The sequence below is a fragment of the Macaca fascicularis genome, chromosome 11 (assembly GCF_037993035.2).
Source record: "Macaca fascicularis isolate 582-1 chromosome 11, T2T-MFA8v1.1".
In the NCBI taxonomy this organism is placed as follows: domain Eukaryota; kingdom Metazoa; phylum Chordata; class Mammalia; order Primates; family Cercopithecidae; genus Macaca; species Macaca fascicularis.
The window spans coordinates 100,722,940-100,738,175 of record NC_088385.1 but is presented as its reverse complement, the minus strand read 5'-3'; the positions used below and the strand labels follow the sequence as shown (position 1 = coordinate 100,738,175).

Below are 15,236 nucleotides of genomic sequence, written 5' to 3'. Positions count from 1 at the left end.
AACACTACTGATTTTTATGTTAATTTTGTATACTGCAACTTTACTAAATTTATTAGTTCTAATAGTTTTTTGGTAGAGTCTTTAGGGTTTCCTATATTTAAGATTATGTCACCTGCAAACAGGGATAATTTAACTTCTTTCTTTCTAATCTGGATACCTTTTATTTCTTTATCTTGCCTAATTATTCTGGCTGGAACCTCCAGTACTATGTTGAGTAAGAATGGTGACAGTGGGCATCCTTCCTTTGTTGCTGATCTTAAAAGAAAAAGCTTTCAGTTTTCCAATGTTGAGTATGAAGTTAGCTATGAGTTTGTCACATACAACCTTTTTTGTGTTGAAGTATACTCCTTCTATACCTAATTTGTTGAGAGATTTTATAATAAAGGGATATTGAAGTTTGTCAAATGCTTTTTCTGCATCTATTGAGATGATTATATAGTTTTTGTCCTTCATTCTGTTAATGTGGTATGTCATATTTATTGATTTGTGTATGTTAAACCATCCTGGCATCCTTTGGTCACAGTGAATGATTCCTTTACCGTGCTCTTAAATTCAGTTTGCTAGTATTTTGTTGACAATTTTTGCACTTACTTTGATCAAGAATATTGGTCTGTAATTTTCTATTCTTGTATCCTTATCTGGCTTTGATATCAAAGTAAATCCTGGCCTTCCAAATGATAAGGTCTTGTTTCTGCCATTTTGTTAACTACTTCCCAGTTGCTTTGTAGATGCTTTGTTCTTTCCTTCCTCTGGTTGTCTTTCATTGCGATTAGGTAATTTTCTCTAGTGATACCCTTCGGTCCCTTACCTTTTATCTTCTGTGTATATAACATAGGTTTTTGTTTTGTGGTTACCATTAAGCTTACAAAAAAATCTTATAAATAGCCGGTTATTTTAAGTTGATAACAACTGAATTTTGATCACATACAAAAAATTCTACACTTTATTCCACCATCACTCCCACATTTTCTGTTTTTGATGGCACAATTTATGTCTTTTTGTTTTGTATATCCTTTATAAGTTGTTGTATCCATTTTAATAGTTTCATCTTTTAACCTTCAGACTAAAGACGTAAGTGATTTATGTACAATCATTACAGTATTGGAGTATTCCGAATTTGACTATGTAAGTTTTATACTTTAATATATTTCCATGTTATGATTAACCTTCCATTTCTTTCCACTTGATGACTCCATTAGCATTTCTTGTAAAAACAGGTGTGGTGGTGATAAACTTTCTCAGCTTTATCTGGGAAAGTCTTTATCACTCTCTCCTTCACTTCTAAAGAACGGTTTTGCCAGCTACACCATTCATTGTTAGCAATTTTTTTTTCCATCAACATTTTGAACATATCATCCTACTCTCTCCTGGCCTATAAAGTTTCTGCTGAGAAATGTACTGTTAGGCTTATTGAAATTCTCTTATGTTATTTGCTTCTTTTCTCCTGCTGCTGTCAGGGTCTTCTCTCTGTCTTTGATTTTTGACAGTTTATTTATAATATGGTTTAGTATAGTCTTGTTTGGATTGAATCTAATTAGAGATTTTGACCTTCCTGTACCTGGATATTATATCTTTCCCCAGATTTGGAAAGTTTTCTGCTAATATTTCTTTAAAACAGCTTTCTACCACTTTGTCTTTCTTCCTCTGCCTTAATTTCTATTACTCAAATGTTTGTTCTTTTGATGGTGTCTCATAAATATCATAAGCTTTCTTCATTCCTTTTCATGCTTTTTCTCCTCCAACTGTAATTTTAAATAACGTGTTCAAGTTTACAGATTCTTTCTTCTGCTTGATAAATTCTGCTGTTGATACTCTCTATTGCATTTTTCAGTCCATTAAGTTTTATTTCAGCTCCAGAATTTAATTTTAATTTTTACTTTAAGTTCTGGACTACATGTGCAGGATATACAGGTTTGTTACATAGGTAAATGTGTGCCATGGTTGTCAGGCCTCTGAGCTCAAGCTAAGCCATCAACAACTCCTTTCTTTCCTAAGCATCGTTAGCTACTTCTGCCTTTGGATACCTAGTTTTACCATGCTGACTAAATCATTATATGAACTCACAAAACCAAACCTAGCTGACCCCATAGATCCTAAATCCTTTTGCCACTCCTCTTTCCGTTCCTTAAAAACAGGCCTAGAAGCTGCCCCCACACTAGCTCTCCCTAACTCATCCCAACACTTTTCATTACACACAGCCAAAGTGCAGGGCTGTGTGGTTGGAGTTCTTACACAAAAGCCAGGACCACACCCTGTAGCCTTTCTGTCCAAACAACTTGACCTTACTGTTTTAGCCTAGCCCTCATGTCTGTGTGTTGTGGCTGCTGCTGCCCTAATACTTTTAGAGGCCCTCAAAATCACAAACTGTGCTCAACTCACTCTCTACAGCTCTCCTAACTTCCAAAATCTATTTTCCTCCTCACACCTGATACATACACTTTCTGCTCTGGCTCCTTCAGCTATACTCTTTGTTGACTCTCCCACAATTACCATTGTTCCTGGCCCGGACTTCAATCCGGCCTCCCACATTATTCCAGATACCACACCTGATCCTCATGACTGTATCTCTCTGATCCACATGACATTCACCCCATTTCCCCATATTTCCTTCTTTCCTGTTCCTCACCCTGAACACATTTAGTTTATTGATGGCAGTTCCACCAGGCCTAATCGCCACTCAGTAGCAAAGGCAGGCTATGCTATGGTATCTTCCACATCTATCATTGAGGCTACCACTCTGCCCCTCTCCACTACTTCTCAGCAAGCTGAACTCATTGCCTTAACTCAAGCCCTCACCCTTGCAAAGGGACTATGCGTCAATATTTATACTGACTCTAAATATGGCTTCCATATCTTGCACCACCATGCTGTTATATGGGCTGAAAGAGGTTTCCTCACTATCCAAGGGTCCTCCATCATTAATGCCTCTTCAATAAAAACTCTTCTCAAGGCCGCTTTACTTCCAAAGGAGTCATTCACTGCAAAGGCCATCAAAAGGCATCAGAACCCATTGCTCAGGACAACGCTTATGCTGATAAGTTAGCTAAAAAAGCAGCTAGCATTCCAACTTATATCCCTCATGCCAGTTTTTCTCCTTCTCATCGGTCACTCCCACCTATTCTCCCACTGAAACTTCCACCTATCAATCTCTTCCCGCACAAGACAAATGGTTCTTAGACCAAGGAAAATATCTCCTTCCAGCATCACAGGTCCCTTCTATTCTATTGTCATTTCATAACCTTTTCCATGTAGGTTACAAGCCGCTAGCCTGCCTCTTAGAACCTCTCATTTCCTTTCCATCATGGAAATCTGTCCTCAAAGAAATCACTTCTCAGTGTTCCATCTGCTATTCTACTACCCCTCAGGGATTGTTCAGGCCCCCTCCCTTCCCTACACTTCAAGCTCAGGGATTTGCCCCCGCCCAGGACTGGCAAATTGACTTTACTCACATGCCTCGAGTCAGGAAACTAAAATACCTTTTGGTGTGGGTAGACACTTTCACTGGATGGGTAGAGGCCTTTCCCACAGGGTCTGAGAAGGCCACCACGGTCATTTCTTCCCTTTTGTCAGATATAATTCCTCGGTTTGGCCTTCCCACCTCTATACAGTCCGATAACGGACTGGCCTTTATCAGTCAAATCACCGAAGCAGTTTCTCAGGCTCTTGGTATTCAGTGGCGCCTGGTTTTACTTCAAACTGCCACCTTTAAGTCTCTCTTTAAGTGTATAGAAGATCTTCAGTGACAAAGTACACTCCAATACTTTCACCCTGATTAAGTCCTATTCTTTACTTTTATACTCACTCTTACTCTCATTCCCATTCTTATGCCACCCTCTACCTCTCCCCAGCTATCTCCACCACACTATCAAACTCACACTCTCCTAACCGTTTCTAATCCTTCTTTAACAAACAATTGCTGGCTTTGCATTTCTCTTTCCCCCAAAATCGCTGAGGCCTCGACTTACTCACTGCTAAAAAAAGAGGACTCTATATTTTTAAATGAAGAGTGTTGTTTTTACCTAAATCAATCTGGCCTGGTATATGACAACACAAAAAAAACTCAAGCCCAAAAACTCACCAGCCAAGCAAACAGTAACATTGAACCCCCTTGGACACTCACTAATTGGAAGTCCTGGATACTCCCAATTCTTAATCCTTTAATACCTATTTTTCTCCTTCTTTTATTCAGACCTTGTGTCTTTCATTTAGTTTCTCAATTCATACAAAACCGCATCCAGACCCATCACCAATAATTCTATACAACAAATGCTCCTTCTAACAACCCCACAATATCACCACTTACCCCAAAATCTTTCTTCAGTTGAATCTCTCCCACTGTAGGTTCCCATGCCGCCTCTAATCCTGCTTGAAGCAGCCCTGAGAAACATCACCCATTATCTCTCCATACCACCCCCCAAAATTTTTGCTGCCCCAACACTTTACCACTATTTTGTTTTATTTTTCTTATTAATATAAGAAGACAGGAATGGCAGGCCTCTGAGCCCAAGCTAAGCCATCATATCCCCTGTGACCTGCGCGTATACATGCAGATGGCCTGAAGCAACTGAAGATCCAATTTGTGAGATCCACCCCCTGCCCCCAAAACATTGCTCTTAACTCCACCGCCTATCCCAAAACCTATAAGAACTAACGATAATCCACCACTCTTTGCTGACTCCTTTTTCAGACTCAGCCCACCTGCACCCAGGTGAAATAAACAGCCATGTTGCTCACACAAAGCCTGTTTGGTGGTCTCCTCAAATGGACATGTGAGACAATGGTGGTTTGCTGCACCTATCAACCCATCAGCTAGGTATTAAGCCTGCATGCATTAGTTATTTCTCCTAATTCAGCTTCAGAATGTCTATTTAACTTTTTAAAATAATTTCAATCTGTTAAATTTCTCATTTTGGTCATTTATTATTTTTCTGACTTCATGCAATTATTTCTCTGTATTTTCTTGAAGTTAGCTACCAGGTAGGCTGCTCTTACAGACCAGCTAGTGTGACAGTCACTTCAACTCCACTGAAGTCTGAATCTCAGCCTTAGAGGTGGGGAGGGCCCTTAGTAACTGTATCCTGCACTACCTTTCAACCTCAGAAAAAGTAGCTTCTGCCATTTGTGATTTCTGTATTACTTAGAGACCTCTTTTACCCCATTTAGTGGTCAACCATGGTTTGCTTTTCACCAGTTAAAAATTCTTTATATTGGCCGGGCATGGTGGCTCATACCTGTAATCCCAGCACTTTGGGAAGCCAAGGTGGGCAGATCACCCGAGGTCAGGAGTTCGAGACCAGCCTGGCCAACATGGTGAAACCTCGTCTCTACTAAAAATATAAAAAGTAGCCAGGCGTGGTGGGGGGCACCTGTAATCCCAGCTACTCGGAAGGCTGAGGCAGGATAATTGATTGAACCCGGGAGGTGGAGGTTGCAGTGAGCCAGGATCGCGCCATTGCACTCTAGCCTGGGTGACAAGAGTGAAACTCCGTTTCAAAAAAAAAAAAAAAGAAAGAAAGAAAGAAAAAAATTATTTATATTAAGTTTTCCCTATTTAAATTACTGTGTGGTTTCTGTCTCCTGAATGAATCATGACTGGCACATGACGGAGTAAAAGGGCTCAAACAAATATGAAAGGCCTGAAAAGGCACATTTGTTGGTAGCACATGACTAATTAATAATAAAGAGACTGAAAGGGAAGAGATATGTTTAAAAACTAAATTAACAAAAATGTCCATGTCAATCACATTCAAAACCTTTATTTTACCTAATCATATTTCTTAGAAAACATCTTTTGTTTTCTTTGGTATTTTTAAAAATTTGGTAACTGTTAAAAAAGAGACTGACATACACATAATGAAAATGCCCAGATATATGTGAGACCTGAGGCAAGCAAAGGTCAGAAAATAAAGAAGCTGCAGCTAGCCCAGGTCAGGTCATCTAAGCCATGTGACTCCAATCAGATCTAAAAACTGGTAGTAGATTGACAGAGACAGGACTCTAGTGATTAGAAGCATAGACTGTGAGCCAGACTGTCAGTGTTCGAACCTCAGCTCTGCTACTGCCAAGCTGTGTGACCTTGAGCAATTTATCTAACACCTTAGTCTCCTCATCTGTGAAATGCAAATAACAGTAGTACCTACTTCAAAGGGGCATTATGATGATAAAGTGAGTTTATATATCTAAAGTCCTTAGGCCAGTACCCAATTCAAATTCTCTTTCTAAACCTTCTCTTTACATTGACATTCTCAATCCATTTTTCTTCCCCAATATATTCTGATTTTGGAAAGGTTTAAGGAGGCCTATGCTGCTCCAAAAACTGCTCTCCAGTGTTTATCTACCACCTTTGGTCCTCAACCTGGGCCTTGCTGTGTGAAGAAGATGTAGAGCATCTTCCTCCCTTAAACAGCTATCTTTTTTTTTCCAGGCCCATGGGCGTGAGACCTAGTCAATCCAAAAAGGAGGAGGATGACACAGTAGACAACTTTTGCTTCAATCAGCTTTTCACCTCTCTCTTTTGGAACTTCCTTTCCCCACTTCAGGTGATTCTGGTGTCCTAGCGGAAGGGCTCATGACCCTTCCTTCATGTTTGGCCAATAGTCTGAATCTGGAGGCAAGGTACAGTGTAGAAACTTGATTGGAGATGACCATCTGATGGCCTGAGATCCCCAACTGTTGCCTCATTCCTGCCCTTATTAAGCTCTGAAACCTTTATCATTCCCTCAAAGATGTGAACTACCCAACATATTTCAGAGAGATTCCTATTTTTATGTTATACAAAGTTCTACTATTTGAACAGAAGAACCCATATGCATGCTGTTAGACTTGGATATCCCTTCCTTTCCTCATCTATAAAGTGTTTCTAAGATCCCTTCCAGCTCTAACCTTCTATAGTTCTAGTAACAGGACAAGTCACTGCAGATACGCTCTACTTGATCTCTAATTCTCCACAGCAACTTCACCATTACTATTCAGCACCCACAGACCTTATCAACAAATGGTAGAATTAAGAGATGCTTTTAAAGTCTTTTATTTAGGTTATAAAACCACAAGCCTCTCATTTGCCACTTAGTACATCTCAGCGGTATTATTTTGGTAATGGTATTGCCACCCTCTCTGCTACGGTGCTGAGCATAAATAGATATAGAACATGAACATTTCCAGGAATTGTCAACTTGGCACTTCTTAGAAGGAGTTAAAATTTCTTTCATAACATTAACAAAATAAAGCCTAGGAGTAAAACCTGCCCCAAACTTCTTCTAGAAACTACATTCCTTTTCAATTAAAATTTACTGTTTACAAAAACACAACATACCTTTTTTTCTTTTTTTTAGTCTGGGGGAAATGCCCCCAAAGAATAGTATATATACACTCCTTACTGCTTAAACTGAGGAATAAGTATAAACACAGCTGCCTATTAAAATTATGTAAAGCAAACATTCCCACAGCTAGCTACAACAGCAGCCTACAAGTCTGAACTATACCCATAAAAAGAGAACACTACCTTGCTATGCATTTGGTGAAACTCTGAAGCTGCATCACCAGAAAAGCTGGTTATTGGAACTGACGGCTTTAGATAGCATGATTTAAGAGCTGCAAAAGTGGGACTGGATTCCAGTATCAGGGGAGCCAACACACTATCTCCTGATCACAGCCAAGGAGATTTACTCCTTTTCTTTTTTACTCTCAAAGTAGCAAGTTGAAATGGGAGAGATTCAGGGGCTCTGTTCCATGACCCCTCCCCGCCATATGGTCTTCCATTAGAGCCTAGCCTTCCCCCAACAACAACAACAAAAAAAGCATAAAATGAGAGATAGGAGAGAGAGATACCAACCAGGAATCAGCCTTAGGACAAGAGGCAAGAAAGAGAAAGGCTTCTGAGTCTGTGTGTCTGGAAGAAACTGAAAGTGGGGGAATTCCTGAAGAAGAATGAGGGTGATGGGCTCTGGAACAGCCACAGGTTATCAGAATTAGGAAGAGGAGAAAACTGAATGCCAGGAAAGTGCTTCTATAGGATATGAATCAGTAGGCTTTGAAGTCAAATTTGACCTTATGTGTGTGATTTTCAGCAAGTTGTTTAACATTTCTATGTTTACATTTTCTCATCTGTTCAAAAGGGTAATAACATCACCTCCCTCATCAAGTTATTGTCAGAATTAAATGAATAAACACAAAGGGCTTAAAATATAGCTGGCAGACAGTAAGTCCCCATGAGCTACTATGACTGATTATTTTACTGATGTTAGCTGAAGTTCTTTGTGAGACACAAAAGACACAAAGACTGATTTTTTTTTTTTTTTAGACAGGATCTCACTCTGTTACCCAGGATGGAAAGTGCTCTTGGCTCACTGCAACCTCCACCTCCTGGGTTCAAGCGATTCTTATGCCTCAGCCACCCAAGTAGCTGGGATAACAGGCATGTGCCACCATGCCTGGCTACTTTTTGTATTTTTAGTAGAAACAGGGTTTTGCCATGTTGCCTAGGCTGGTCTTGAACTCCTGACTTCATGTGTTCCTCCCACCTTGGTCTCCCAAAGTGTTGGAATTACAGGCATGAGCCAATGCACCCGGCCTGAAATTCGTTTTTAATTACAAACAAAGACCATAAGCAGACAGCCAGCCAGTCCGAAAGACTAAGCCAGTCCCACTCTTCCCAACTGGCCATTTGTCTCTCCTTCCCTCTTCCATCCTCAAGTCATCTTCGGCTCACTTTTTAACTGAGAGGAACATGCAACTCGTTCTTCAGCAGGAGATTCTGTCTCCATTTGGACATAACCTGATCTACAGAGCACAAGGTACTGCATGTAGTTTGTAATGACTGTACTAAACGATGTGAATAGCAATAAAAATAATTCCCAAATTCAAATTCACCAGCAATCCAAAATCCTCCAATTTTTGCCTCACGTGTGTAGCCTATATATCCCCATAGAGCTCTAATGGATTTTAATGTTGGTAGGAGCATCTCCCACTGTATGGAATCTGAGATTCTGGAACATTCTTGAGCAACAATGCTCAGGAAATTCAAGGAATAAAAGAATTTGTGAACTAATATCCCTCTACACCCTGATTCCCACCACCTTTCCATCTGGTGCTACCTGAAAATAAGAACAATGCTTCAAGCCAGTACACAGCTTTGGGAAGCAAGAACTTGGAAGCAATGAATGAGGAAGGAGGCACGCCCCTAGCCAGCTGGTCAGATCTCAAGGTTCTCAACCCTGGCTGCAATTTAAGATGACCTCAGGAAGCATGTGTACGCGTGCCTGGCTTACTCACGGGCATGCCCGTGTGTGCCTTTAACATCATTGCCTAGACCCCACCCTCCAGAGATTGTTTAAGGGATTCACCTGGAGTAGAGCCCGGGTATCAGCAGTTTTGTAAAAGCTCCCCAGGTGATTCCAAAGCATAGCCACAGTTGAGAAACACTGAGTTAAATCAACCCTGATGGTCAATACAGTGTCTCATGCAGCCGAATGATCTCTATGTACACAGAAGGGAGAAAAAAAGAGATAGTCAGAATTTCTAAGTGAAAAGAATACCAAATACATGTTTTAAAGTGAAATGGAGGCATCTTTGCTGGGGCAAGACCTGTCACATGTTTGCTATTCCTAGAAAGACCTGGAATTAGCTGCCAACAGATGCATTATTTCATCAGTCCCATAAATACTTGATAAAAGTCTTCCGCTTTTCCTTTATGTCAGCCTTGCAGAGGTAGGGAGAAAAAAATCTTCTGATAGAATGCAGTACTGAACGATCATCATTTCCTTTTAAATGATTAAAATTAGCATTCATAAAAATAAAATATTTTAGTAAAATCTCATTCCAGCATACCTCTAAAGGCCCTTGGAAATTATCCTCTTAAAATGAAAAAAAAAAAAATGACTTAGTACAATTTTTTAAAAGGCTCTTTCAATTATTAACACTGAAGCATAATACAATTCCATTTCAAACTCAGTGGGAAGCCAAGATTGCGCAGCAGAAAAAGTTCTAAATCAAGAGTTGCAAGGCCTGGATTCTAGTCCCAGTAATAAATTACATTAACTAGCTGTGTGATCATGGGCAAGTTGACTTAATCTCCCTAGGCCTCTGTTTTCTCAGAGAAAAATTAGATGATCTATGAGTCCCACCCAGTTCTAAAATTCATAATACCAGCATATGGCTCCATCTTGCTGACTTTGTTTCACTAGCAAGTAAATGTGTTTAAAATTTAGAGAACTTATGAATTTTGAAATTCTAGTTAATTTAACCAGTTCCTGTCACTGTGCATAAATTGAAAGAGCAAAACTGTGAAGCATCATGAATACAGCTCTATCTTCTATCTATACTAGAACTGGAGCCTTCCTGCTTTATGCCAGCCAGGTGAGAGGCTCCTCCCCCAAATGCTTGTCTTTGCTTTTCAAATTAAAAAAATATGATAAAAAGCAACTTTTGGTCACATCCTCACACCATTTTCTTTTTCTTTTTGTTTGTTTTTTGAGATTGAGTCTCACTCTGTTGTCCAGGCCGGAGTTCAGTGCCACAGTCTCTGTTCACTGCAACCTCCGCCTCCCAGGTTCAGGTGATTCTCCTGCCTTAGCCTCCCTAGTAGCTGGGATTATAGGCACGTGCCACCACGCCCAGCTAATTTTTGTATTTTTAGTAGAGACGGGGTTTCATCATGTTGGCCAGGCTGGTCTCTAACTCCTGACCTCAAGTGATTCACTCGCCTCAGCCTCCCAAAGTGCAGGGATTACATGCATGAGCCACCATGCCCAGCCATTATTTCCTTTTTTTTTTTTTTTTTTTTGAGACAAATCACTCTTGTACCCCAGGCTGGAATGCAATGGCGCAATCTCGGCTCACTACAATCTCCGCCTCCTGGATTCAAGTGATTCTCCTGCCTCAGCCTCCCTAGTAGCTAGGATTACAGGCACCTGCCACCACACCTGGTGAATTTTTGTATTTTAAGTAGAGATGGGAGTTTTACCATGTTGGCCAGGCTGGTCTCAAACTCCTGACCTCAGGTGATCTGCCCGCCTCAGCCTCCCAAAGTGCTGGGATTACAGGCGTGAGCCACCGTGCCCGTCCTATTTTCTTATAGTCTCCTTTATGTTGACGCATTTCTACTTAAATATAAGTAATGTTTTTTTCCTAAATAATTTGGTATACTTTCAATCTTATTTCCTATTCAATACTCCTATGTAACTTTTTTCTTTTTATTTTCAGTTGATACATAATACTTGTACATATTTATGGGATACGGGGTGATATTGCAATACATGCATACAATGTGTAATGATCTTATAAGGGCAATTAGTACATCCATCACCTCAAACATTTATTCTTTCTTTGTGTTGGGAATATTCAAAATCCTTTCTTCTAGCATTTTGAAAACATATAATAAATTCCTGTTAACCATATTCACCCTACAGTGCTAGGACATTAGAACTTATTCCACCTATCTAGCTGTAATTTTGTATCCATTAACCAACCTCCCCTATGCTTGCCTCCCTCATACCCTTCCCAGTCTCTAATAACCACAATTCTACTCTCTAAAAATACATGTATTTTTAAAAGTAACTTCATAAATAGAAAAGTTTTGCTTGCCATAAATGGAAGGAAGCCATTAAGTTGACACACACAAAAAAAGCAATACAACTAGATTCTAGCTAAATACTGTTGCCCAGAGCCTTTAAGCATGAGGACCTCTTATCATTCTTACATGAACTGAAACAGAAATAGAAAGGAAATAACTTTCTCATCATGTAATTCAAGATTACTTAATCCCACATCCACATATCAACTAAAGTCATGCTAGGAGTCACCCAAGATCACGGCTGCACACACATCTCACATGTTGAGAAGCGCAGCAAACGGTAGCCACTGAGCCTCTGCTGATGTGGAATGTGATTCATCCCAGGGAGGAAGGTGTCTTATTAGCCACATTGTCACCTGTGGCTCCCACTCGACTTCCTGTGTATTTGTGGTCCCCTCTATCTGAAAGCTCTCCTCCCTGTATCAACTCTGCGGCCAAACTCAGTTCTCTGCTCAGTGTCCCCTCATCAGAGAGGCTTTTCCTGACCACGCCCACCACCACACACACTGCTTCTCTTCATAGCGCTCTTCACCACCAAATGTTATTTATTCATTTGCTGATTATCTGTCCCTGCCCTTATCCCCTTCCACTACTAGAATACAGTGAACTCCATGAAAACAAGGGCTTTGTTTTGCTTACTGTTATATCTCCAGCACCTACTGTCTTGCACAGGGGTCCCCAACCCCCATACCGGTCCGTGGCCTATTAGGAACCGGGCTGCACGGCAGGAAGTGGCGGGCAAGCGAGGATTACTACCTGAGCTCCGCCTCCTGTCGGATCAGCAGCGGCATTAGACTCTCATAGGAGCGTGAACCTGTTGTGAACTGCGCATGCCAGGGATCTAGGTCGCAGGCTCCTTATGAGAATCTAACGCCTGGTAATAATCTAAGGGAACAGTTTCATCCCAAAACCATCATTCCCCCCAATTCCCCCACTGGTTGAAAATTGTCTTCCACAAAACCAGTCCCTGGTGCCAAAAAGGTTGGGATCCTCTGATCTAGCACATGGTCGATACTCAGCAAATATTTGCTGGATGAACGCATGAATGCCCTCAGCTGATCTGGAGATCCTCCATTTGTCTTTATATACCCAGCACCCGCATGCGGTAGGTCCTCAGGAAGTATATGAACATCGGGCTGGGTATACACAGAAATCTGGGCTCTCTGCAGACTCTCCGCTTCCCAGAGGGAAGGGTCTAGATATGGATGCTGATCCACTGTTCTCGCTGTAGCACACAGGAGCCACTGGCGAACACTACTCAGCCACAGTGGAAGCACGTGGATAGACCGCAAGCTAGATACACTGAGATCAACACTGAACTTCCATGCAGAGCAAGGTCAATTACATGGTATGATTGGAGGAAACTATGAAAAGAATCCCAAGCTAGAAACCTCTCTAATAAACCCATCACAATATCTAAAATGTCTGCCATTAAGAGCTCAGTGACTTCAGCTGCATCCAAGGATGCAACTCAGAGCTAGAGTGTATCTCAGGAGGGCGGCAGGTGTGGTTCTGCGTCGTCAGTCAAGGCTGGCGCCACAAGGGGCAGGCAGAGCCCTGGAGCCCACAGGTAGAGGGGAAACGGACTAGCCAGTCCTGCGCACCGCTGCTGTAGGAGCCACCAGGGAGTCCAGTGCACAGAGTCTATGGGGAGGACAAGGTCAAGTCCAGAAGATTGAAGCAAGTGTCAGCTTAGGGACAGCCATTCCAACAGGCTCAAGAGTTGAGACATTCAATGCTGATGCTGGAGACACTGAGCTGTGTTCCCAGAGCTCTGTTCTTCGCTGTCGCGTCACTAAGAAGATATAAAGCAGGAATCAAACCAACAGAGGAGAGAAAAACAAAAACACTTCCAAGCTTAAAGGAAGACTGGGGTAAAAGGCAGAGTTACCAGGCAGAGAATCATGGCAGACACCCAGACCCACAGCCAGGGCCAACACAGTGGAACAGGGGGTCCTGTGGCCCAGGAGTCACTCCCACCATGATTTACGCTGAGTCCCACCAGGCAGGGAGGCTGGGCTGCCATCAACCTCCTTTCCAGATCCAGATTAGCTCAGGCACTGGAGGGAGTTGTCAGCGTGGACAGGCCCCATGAGCAGTGAGAAGCCAGGCAGGCAGGCACAGGCTGCCTTCACCCAGATACAGCACTGTCTCTATCTCCTAAATGACCCGACAGGAGCCCACAGAGGATTTCCAACTGATCTAATGTCTAGTATGTGACCTTAGCCAGAGAGAAAAACCATGAAGTGTTCTTTCCATGGTGCCAAGGTGGATTAAGTCATTTTATCACCAGAATTCCTCTTTTAAAAGGTAAGAGTCGTCACAGGGTGAGAAAAACACAAAACCAATGATCCATTAACAACTTTAACAACTTAGACCTTTTTTTTTTTTCCTAACAGAGATTGGGAGACCAGTCACCTAGGCAGATTCTGAGAGAATCAAAAGGTTTAGGGTGTTTTTGTATGCTTTGAGATTTGATGGGGGTGGGGTTCAGAAGAGTAGAGAAGAACACGATACATTTCAATACTCTAAAATAATTACATCCAGCACGTAAGTAAAAAGCAACTAACCAGGATCAATCACCAAAATAAAGCCTCTCAGACAGCTCAAAATTTACAAGTGAAACAACAAAAATTAAAACAACAAACCAATAAAGGAGAAACCAAGCATCTCTGGGAAGACCAATACAAGAAAACTTTAATAAGATAAAATCAGTTCATTCTTAGAGAAGGACCAACCTCTTGGCTAAAAAGAAGGCTATTCCTTCCCATTTGTTCTCAAGGCCTCCCAAGAGAAGACTACTGAAGCCTTACAAATTAACTAATAAGTATGATCAAAATGAGAAAACGGTAAGAAGAGTTTAATGTGTACATACATTAAGAGGTTAATGAATACACACATTCTCCTGTAGTCTAGTTCCTCAAAACTCAAAGATATCTTTACAAAAATGTAAGTGGACTATTTTAAATCTTATTAAAATTCCTCTATTACAACACTGGAGAAGCACCGGGGGCTTAGGCAGTAGGTTCTGGATTTCTTTTTTATAGGGACGTTAAATTGAAGGAATTTCAACTCCGATACTCTTCCCAGGATTTACAAAAGAACAAAACCTAGGTTTCCAATTCAGTAAATCCCGATTTAATTTTAGAATTAAAATATTGCCACCAATTAAATTACTTTAAACATTTAAAAAATATTTTAAGGTCTGAAACAAGAGAAGGTGTTAACTATCAAGTTTCAATGCATCATTTCTTCCATTGCTTCCACCCTTTCCTTTACATATATCTTTACATATATATATACATACACACACACACACACCCCTCTAGAACTTATGGTATACAGGATTTTCAAATACATATGAAGATTTTAAAAGTGATTTTTAGGAGATAGAAAACTATACAGTGAAGAAGTGAATGAATGATAAACCCCCAATTCAGGGCTTTTCACTGAGTGGGGGTTGGGAATGAGACAAGATTGGGAAGGAGTGCCCAGGGTTCTTAAAGGCAATCGTAATATTATTTTTCTTAAACTGAGTGATGGGGAGATGGGTGTTCACTGTACCATTATTCTCCATATCTTACTTGTATTTTGTAATATTATTTAAAATAGTCAATATTTAATAAATACAAGTCTTTTTTAAAAGTTTATATGCTTGTCACTGTGG

General features: G+C 40.9%; 1 protein-coding gene across 24 annotated transcripts in view; it reads right to left on the bottom strand.

Annotated features, from left to right (window-relative positions):
• CRADD (CASP2 and RIPK1 domain containing adaptor with death domain) overlaps positions 1–15,236 on the bottom strand; it is a 179,058-nt gene that overhangs the window by 159,654 nt on the left and 4,168 nt on the right. Inside the window, exon 3 of one of the 24 annotated variants that reach the window (XM_045365702.3) lies at positions 11,166–13,364. The exons of the other annotated variants lie outside the window; for them this stretch is intronic. Within the exon in view, the coding sequence (XP_045221637.2) occupies positions 13,231–13,364 (134 nt within the window). The 3' untranslated portion in view covers positions 11,166–13,230. Of the gene's footprint in view, positions 1–11,165; positions 13,365–15,236 lie in introns of those variants that run through there. 24 annotated transcript variants of the gene reach the window in all.